Source organism: Pollicipes pollicipes, unplaced genomic scaffold, assembly GCF_011947565.3.
Source record: "Pollicipes pollicipes isolate AB1234 unplaced genomic scaffold, Ppol_2.1 Scaffold_4740;HRSCAF=5597_pilon_pilon_pilon, whole genome shotgun sequence".
Classification (NCBI taxonomy): Eukaryota; Metazoa; Arthropoda; class Thecostraca; order Pollicipedomorpha; family Pollicipedidae; genus Pollicipes; species Pollicipes pollicipes.
The window spans coordinates 540,705-549,365 of NW_023596545.1; the positions used below are offsets into that span (position 1 = coordinate 540,705).

Below are 8,661 nucleotides of genomic sequence, written 5' to 3' on the forward strand. Positions count from 1 at the left end.
TTGTAGGTCCTGCGCCATCACAACAGGTAATGCTCCGGTCCTTTTCGGTTGCTCACACGTTGCCGGAGAAAAACAACAGACTTGGTGACATCAGGTTCCTAGCCATGATTCCGTTCTCCATAATTTACAGGACAAAGAAACTGGGCAAAGCCCACCCTCCTTCCCGATCCTCGGAGTTCCGCGTGCGACCGACAGGTGGCGGGCGCATCGCCTTCCGCGAAGTTGACGCCGGCGCTGGCACCGCGGCCGCTGGCAGTGGAGCCGGGTCACGTTCGGAGTAGGCGCGTACCGCGGACGGTCTGGTAGGGACGGCCGGAGGGTCACCACGCCTCTGTCGGCGCTCCGCCACCGAGCCAGAGCCGGGCTCAGACCCAGACAGGAGGTGCGGCGAGACGGCGCACCTACCGCCGGTTCGAGGAAGTGGCGCTGTTTGTTTTATGAGCCGGCGGCTGAATTGGCGCCGCTTCGATGCGTTCGGCTCGGGGCGGCTTGGCACGCGCGCGCCCGCCCTCCCATTACGCGCCGACAGGGCCGTCGGCGTGACCCTCCGACCAACACCGCCGATGGTGCGGACGAAGGACGACGGCGGCGTCGCGGCGATGAGCCAGCGGCCATGGCTGCCAGCTCTGGATGTTGGCAAGTTCCGACCCGATGACAAAATCGATTACGTGTGTGCTGTTTACGTGACATTTGCAGTGCGGTGTCATGTGGGGGAGAGAGGCATAATGATAACAAACAAGCGAAATATTACACTGGGAATGTAAGTGTGCAGCATTTTTATTTGCAAGCGCGACAGGGAATGGACAGAATAATTTGTGCGCGCTCTGGAGTGCATACTGCGCGCACGTGCACGCAAATGTTGCAAATGTACTTGCGTCAACAGGGAAAAGAACACCTTTCACGACACAGGACATTCAGCAAACGCCAGTTTTATGCTGTTTGTTGCTACCTGAAACCTTTTTTGCTAGACGTTTGATGAGTAATGTCAGGTGGAAATGCGCTGCAAGATCACAGGAATGGCATGTGGTCAAACATATCGGATTTATTTGCCGAGAACTTGAGTTGCTAGGTACCGCTCTGTGTACGCATGCTGGGGAAGCACGTCTGTAACTGCTGTAGATGACGTCACTCGAATCTAGTGGCATCCGCCAATCCCCCTGATCGGGGTAATGCGTCAACAACGTCGGTACTGATAAGTGCCGACGCCGACATCCACTTGTCAAACAGCACCTGAGGCCGCCCATTCGTCCCCGAAGGACCACAGGAGACAGACAATCTCGTCCCCTTCGACGTAGCAGGCCAGGTTTCCCGTCCGCGGTCCGCCAGTACCCCCCCCCCCCCCTGCCCCTCCCCGCTTCAGACGAACAGTGTCAACGAGGCGTCACGCTTCCGCTGCCAACACAGGCAGCCTGCCCCTCCAGGCAGTCCAGCAGTGACTGCCGAGGCCAGCCTGTTGCTGGGATCAGCGGGGTCGCCGCCTGGCCCCGGGCGGCAGCGGCAGACGCAGCCAGGGCAGCCGGTCCGCCACGGCAGACCGTGCTGGCAGCGGGCCAACCGCTGGCGGAGGCCCGCCGCCTCGGGCGCCCTGTCGTCTGCCGCCGCCGGCAGACCAACAGCCGCAGGCGAGCCGGCTGCGAGGCACAGACTGAGCGTCACGTGCACAGGAGTCAAGCGCCGGTTGTCCAGTGTAGCCCAGGTGGATGGCCACGAATGATCGCCTGATGGGATGACTAGAACGAAGGACTGGCTGCGTCCTTGCAACCAGTGGGTACTGGCGTTAGGCTTAGCGTGATGGGGAGCTGGCGATAAGCGTCGGTACGTGCTTCACACATTTAACGCCGTATTACATCGATGTCCAGGAACGAACCATTGTGAACGCGAAGAACTTCCTATCACCAGCCACATATCGCCTGTGGTCGGGTTAGGTTGGTTTCCCTATGCGCTCGCTGGAGCTATTGTTCGAGAAAACCCTCATTGTGAAGCGTGTGGTTTAAGTGCGTTCTTCTCATTCGAACGAACGAACAAACGGAAAAACGAGGGCTGAGGTGGAACCACTGTGGTAGAGACCCTGGGCGGCACCAGAAGCTCTGCTTAATGTTTCCGAGCATTCGTGCTGTCACCTGGCGTGTCGAATTTGAGCGAACCAATTGTTTATCAATGTGATTTGGCTGGCTACGTCACTTTACAGATTGGTATGACGCATCTCGTTTCGTCACTTTCACGTAACTGGAACATGCCTTTGAGCTAGCGTCTTTTGTGGAGCCGGTCGCACCCAACAGAATCAGAAGTTTGTAACTGCGTTTGTTTTACTACATCGCCATGGTTAAGCGGCACAGTTAATCCGTCTACCCATGAGGGAATGGAGAGAGGTATGCGATCAATAAAGTTCACTCGGTCTAGGAGGCATTGGCAGCCCCTTTTCACAGTGTGGAACGCTGTATAGCTCTTCCGCTACGTCTGTTCGCACAGCTGGGCTTTTCGATAAACCCCGAAGGACACACACCAGGTTGGAACAATAAGCCCAAATCCAATAAAACGCTTCATACTCCCGATGACCTCACATCACAAGAGCGCTGCCGACCGCAAGCAATGCATCTCGCCGACACCGCTGATGCAACGCGCCGAAAGCCACGAGTGGGCTGGTCGCGTTCCGGCGGCCGACGGCGGGTGGACCGGCGGCGGCAGGGGCCGGGTCGGTCATCGACCGAAGCACCCCTTGGCGGCCGGCCAGCAGCGCGCTGCACGCCTGCCGGCCGATGACGTCATCACGGGCCAGTGACGTCATCGTGGTCACAGTCAGCGGATGGTCCCGCTGACAGGGCGTCAGCAGAGGCGTCAGCTTCGCACGGCGGCTCCGAGCGGCGCCGACAGCGTGCCGGTCGCACCCTCGGTGCAGGCTTTGTGGAGATTGGGTGACCAGGCGCTGGCTCAGCTGAAGTAAGCCGGATCTCACACCGGGCGCTCAGCCCGAGACGATCATTGATCGGTCCCGATCACATGAAATAAACAGAGGCGGCATCATCCGGTCGTTTTAATCACGGATAACTTTGAGGTTTAGTTCCCCATGTTGTGTGGCGACGGTCGGCCTCCGCGGTTTGACCCGCCGACAGCGCCACCTAGACGGCCGCTTGTGGCGCCACCTCAGCAACAGCGGTGTGGGACGTCCCGTGATTCCGACAGCGAACGCCCGGAGCACCGGAGATGTCGTATCAGTCCAGGATCAGCCGCGAATCACTGAGCGGCCGCCAGGGGCGCTGACTGGCGCCGGGAGCGTGGAGACACAGGTAGACATGGTCTCCCGTCATCAGAGGAGCCACAAGAAAGGAACGAGCGGCGATGCTGCCTTGCTTCAGTTGTCCGTGTATTAGTATTCAGCCATTTGCATCGATGAGTGGGCGGATACAAACGCTTAGCTTGCCAGCGCACGGACACGTAAATTGCACACGGCTTAGACGCACGTTTCGAGCCCGACAGCTGCAAGGTCAGACATGTATACATTCGTTTCGAGAGTGAAACAGGCCGGATTGGGATCACGCTACAGCACTACACCATCGACTGATCCTGATGAAACGGCGCATCGAATGAAAAACAGTCTTGAATCCCTTTGCGGCTGGGACGCTGATAAGCACACTTAAACTGCAGAGTAAAACATTTAAAAATGAGCGACTCCTACAAAAACAGACACATCTCAACTTCGGAGCATCAGTCGAAAGTCGCCACAACCAATTTGGCAAAACTCGGGATGCACCTGAGTTCAACAGTTTCCGTCATGCACTCGGAGTTATAACACACCATCAGCCTACATTGTCAACCAGACCACCCCTCCCCCCTCCCCTTCGTAACGCCTTCCCCTCTTGTCCAGCAACGGCCGAGCACTAGTTCGCAGGCAACACTGATGGCGGAGGCAGAGCCGGCGCGGCCGCGACCTAGCCGACCGCAAGTGCCAGTATGCGCTGAACCACGGCACGCCATACCGGACCAGACCATACCGGACCAGACCATACCGGACCAGACCATACCGGATCATGCCATACCGGACCACGCCATACCGGACCACGCCATACCGGACCACGCCATACCGGACCACGCCACACCGGACCAGGTTATATCGGACCAAGCCATACCAAACCACTCCATACCGGACCAGGCCATACTAGATCGAGCCATACCGGACCAGGCCATAAAGGACCAGGCCATACAGGACCAGGTCATACAGGACCAGACCATACCGGACCAGGCCATACCGGACCAGGCCATACCGGACCAGACCATACCGGACCAGGCCATACCGGACCAGGCCATACCGGACCAGACCACGAGGTGTACGACTACAGTGGACCGCGCCGCAGGCCGGCGCCAGCGGCCGGCGCCGCTCTACCACCACTGCCTGGGAACGGCGTCTCCCGGAAGGCGACAGTCCCGGCTGCGTGACGCTGCAGAGCGGAGAGTGCTCTTGCCTCGGTGTCATCGGGAAAGTCCGAAGCGTATCCATTCCTCACCGGCACGGAGGAGCCGGCGTGGCAGTCAGGCACGCGGCTCCAGCTTGCCGGTGTCATGTGCTTGAGCAATAGGCCGTAGTGGATGCGGGTCTTCTCCTTTGAAAACTTCCAGCTCGTGGTCTGCGACGGGCAACACTGAGCTTCAGCAGTGGAGGGAGTGTGAGTACCATTCTCACCTCCTACCTCCGCCGCTAGTTTCGTGGCCGTCAAGCTCGTCAGACTGCATAGGAACTGCCGAGTCGATGGAGTTGGTGTTGGTGCCCCGCCGCCTCGGCTATTGCGCCTAAGTGGGCGTCACGCCACCGCGTCACTCATCCACGAGTGTCACGAATCTGGCGCCGTTTTGGCGCGGCTGTTCGCCGCGCCACAGTTCGCCGGCTGCCGCGTCTGACCCACCTCAGAGTTTACTGACGCAGACCTCTGGCGTGTCGTCGGGCGGACTCTCCTCCGTCACGGCCGACGACGCCGGCTCCTCTTCGTCCGCCGTGACCGAGATGGTCGGCACCGGTCGCAGCGGCAGCGGCGCCGAGACGGTCGAATCTGGCGAGCTCCGACCGCTGCCCTGCGCGCCGCGCAGCCCCGGCGCCTGGCGCTCCTCCTGCGGCGTCCGCGGCGTCTGCGGCGATCCCTGCGACCCCTGCGGCGACCGGGAGCGGTCCCGCGGCGCCCGCGACGCCCTCGTCGACCCGGGCGACCCGCGCGGGGACCTGCGCCGGTAGTGCGCCACCGGTGACGTGGCTGGCGACATATGCGTCGATGCTGGCGCGCGGCGACGGTCGTGCGCGGCCGGCGAGCCGCGAGATTCGGCGGAGGAGCGCCGCGGGCTGGAGGCGCCCGTCCGCCGGCCCGACGACACCTCCGAGACCGGCGGCGTGGCCGTCTCCGACTCGAAGTCCGACTCCTCGGTGATGACGAATGTGGGGTTGGTGTGGCCGCCGCGCTCAGCGTCGCGCGCCGGCTCTGCCGATGAGGAGCCGCCGCCAAACGACGGGGCCACCCAGGCCTGCCGGCACCGCGGACAGGATTCAGCACGGGCGGTCAGGGGTCAGCACGGGCGGTCAGGGTTCAGCAGGCGCAGTCAAAAGTCATCCCAGGTGGTCACAGGCCAGCGCAGACGGCCCGGGACAGGGGCGCAGGAGCTAAGCGGCCAGAGGGGCTGAGCCCCCCCCCCCCCCCCCTCCTATCTTTCTGAGAATCTAGCGTTGGCCTCATAGACGCTGACTGGACAGAAATAACCGAAAATGGCCATGCTCGCCCCTCCGCTGCTTGGAAAACAATTACATTGCTCATTGCTTGGAACCAGCACGGGTGGCGCCGTGGCCACTAAGCAGGTATTATTAACACATGCGACACCGGGTAAATTTCCATTGCTAACATCACAAGGATGGGTTTCTCCACTCAGACTTGGCCAGCTGAACGCCGCGCTCGTGCCGGCTATAATGCATGCAGCTCTGCGTACGGTCAAACACGGCACCGACGTACACGGAGGCACAAAGACCTCGAGATCCTGCGATAACAGTAACAACGCCGGCGTCAAAATGCAGAGACTAGCTCGGTGCTGACCGGACATTGACGGCGCCTATCTTGTCTGGCTGCGCACACACGTAAGCGGCCCATTAACATATGTAAGCCACCAGAGCAAGCCGGCTGACTGGCAGCCGACGTGCCGAAGGCGGCAGTGAGCGCTGCTGCCTGTCACGAGCCTGAACGGCAGGCGGAGCGCACCTTGTGGGCGGTCGTTCCGAAGGCTGGCGGCTGGTTACCGTTCTGAAGATGCGAGGGCTGCGGAGAGGCGTGGGGTTACTTGGCATAATTTCCGGCCCCCAAATCTACAACCCCGTAGCGTTTCACAAGAAATTTTGTGGAAAAAACCTTGTCATGGATTCGTGAGAACACAAATATTACCGTTGCATGTAATGTTTGTCCCTCACAGTATGAACCCAACTGCAAGATATTTCAGTACCACGAGTCACGGTCATTCTCATCTGCATTATGTAATCGTGGATGTGTGACGTGTCTTATCATGAAACGGCATGGTATCCCGTGTCAGGATGAGTCCTCCTCCCTCACCAGGTGCCAGTGGCCACCACGGAGTGGTGCACCCAGCCCAGATGGCCACAAGTTTCCTCAACGATCTTCATTCAGCCAGAGAATGAAGCGCCTTTCACTCCCCTCCATGTAACAACACTTAACGCTTTGTGTTGAGCACAATGCCGCGTTACAAGCCTTCATGCGATGATACTGAATCACTAAGAGACACGCGCAGACGACACTCCCGCGCACATGACCGTCAAGGTGCACGGCCCCCGCTGCGCCATGTCCCATGACCCACCCCACCCTCCGCCACCGTTCACCTGGAGTGAGTTGCTGCGGCTGCGCGCCGGCGGCGTCTCCTTCAGCGAGCGGCGGATGCGGTGCGACTGACGGCGCGTGCTCGCCCGCGAGAGCGGCGAATCCTGCGCGGAGCTCTCGCCCTGCTCGGCCAGCCCGGCCAGCATGGTCTGCGCCGTCGGCGGCAGCATCACCATCTGGGACATGCGGCGCGCGTTCATGCGCCGCCGCCGCAGGTGCGACTCCATCTCTTGGTCCTCCTCGTCGATCAGGTTCGGGTTGTAGCGGAAGTGTAGCTGCGGGCGGGGCAAGGGGAGGGGGGGGGGGGGCGGGGTCAGCGCAGCCCGGCACGGCAACGACATCCAGCAGTGACACTACGCCGTTGCCAATGACACTGCGACGTTAATGACAGCACGCGGCGCCAGCGGTCAGTCAGTGCGAGACACCGCCGTGCCCATGGCGTGGGCTGAGCTGCAGCGTGGAGCACCTCGGAGATAAGCTAATGATTGTTTGGTCTCCACAGAGACAGCAGAAGGTGAGGGAGCCGTCTGGCGCGCGCCTGTCGGTCGTTCGGTGAGTCCCCGTGCGCCTCACACGCCGCTAGACACGCCGCGACAGCCCAGCTGACAAGCTGCCACGTAATTAGCTTTGTAGTTCCAGGCGGATCTTCTCACGACTGGTTAGATTTCGTCCCACTGGTGTAGTCTGTGGTGTCTACCGTCGCCACGGCGACAATGTCGTAATATTCACGCTCATCACGGAAAGTGGGCTCATGCAGCTTGCTGAGACCGTTTTAAAGTCTACCGAGCTTTTGCATAACGGTAATGTCAAGGCAAAGGGCACTTTTCCTAGAGCAGCGGTAGCGCGTCAGGCTCATGCACTCGACCTGTCAGCTCCTCTAACATCCGCCGCAGCCACTCGGGTATTGGCGAGCCCGATGTTTCCGGTGGTGGGTGGCGTTTCCGGCACGTGCCAGCCGTCCTCACCTTGTTGAAGGGGTTGTCTCGAATGGCGTGTCGCAACAGCTGGGCGTCGCTCTGCGGTGATGTCGGCCGCAGGAAGACAGAGTCGCGCCGCCCGCCCACCTCCTCATCATGATCTCTGTGTGGGTGGCGAGGGTGCGGCGGTCAGTGGTGGGCAGCCTGACGGCCTCCAGAAGGCGTGCCCTGAGCCTCTCAGGGGTGGTCACGAGCAGGAGGCTCCACTTCTAGCGCAAAGGTGGAGCCATGCCGATTGGCGAGTGGCTACGGTTAAAATATAGGCTGTGCATGGTCCATTATTCAAGCATTGGGAGCAAAAGATGGATACGGGAATGTTGACGAGTGATTACCGCCGCTCTGTGCATCGTTCTCATTAGAACAGTTATACATTTAGTTCAGATTACCACCACTCTGTGCATCGTTCTCACTAGGACGGTCATACCTTGAGTTCAGATTACCACCACTCTGTGCATCGTTCTCATTAGAACAGTTATACATTTAGTTCAGATTACCACCACTCTGTGCATCGTTCTCACTAGGACGGTCATACCTTGAGTTCAGACTTCGTCGACAGGCATAACTGCAGACGGACGTAACATCAACACACGCACAAACCACCCACACAAAACACGGCGCGCCACCCCACCCCGTCCCGTCCGTCCGCCACCAAGCCCCCGTACTTCTGGTCTTGCACGGTGGCGCCGAACACGGAGAGCCGTCGCGCCAGGCTGGTCTTGAGCCCGTCGACGATAGAGGTGCGCCGGCCGGTGTGCGCGGCCGGCGGCGCCAGCGCGCCCAGCCTGCCGTCGGAGGGCAGCGTCGAGGAGCGGCGCCCGTCGTGCGGCAGCAGC

The 8,661-nt window shown here is 60.4% G+C and overlaps 1 protein-coding gene across 1 annotated transcript; it reads right to left on the bottom strand.

The window, feature by feature from the left end:
• Positions 1 to 4,896: 4,896 nt before the first annotated feature.
• Positions 4,897 to 8,632, bottom strand: LOC119098829 (uncharacterized). The gene is made up of 6 exons (XM_037221878.1): positions 8,491 to 8,632; positions 7,817 to 7,931; positions 6,854 to 7,126; positions 6,225 to 6,281; positions 5,227 to 5,502; positions 4,897 to 5,061 (listed from the first exon to the last, which is right to left on the bottom strand). The coding sequence occupies exons 3-6, from the start codon at positions 7,076 to 7,078 to the stop codon at positions 4,897 to 4,899; spliced, it is 723 nt and encodes a 240-aa protein (XP_037077773.1). The 5' UTR covers positions 7,079 to 7,126; positions 7,817 to 7,931; positions 8,491 to 8,632.
• Between the last annotated feature and the right edge of the window lie 29 nt (positions 8,633 to 8,661).

Coding starts and splice junctions, on each gene's coding strand:
- LOC119098829 (XM_037221878.1), bottom strand. CDS start 7,078: ATGGAGTCGCACCTGCGGCGGCGGCGCATGAACGCGCGCCGCATGTCC. Junction 6,282..6,853: donor GCCGCAGCAACTCACTCCAG/GTGAACGGTGGC, acceptor GCCTCTCCGCAG/CCCTCGCATCTTCAGAACGG. Junction 5,062..5,226: donor TGTCGCCAGCCACGTCACCG/GTGGCGCACTAC, acceptor CGCGGCGCGCAG/GGCAGCGGTCGGAGCTCGCC.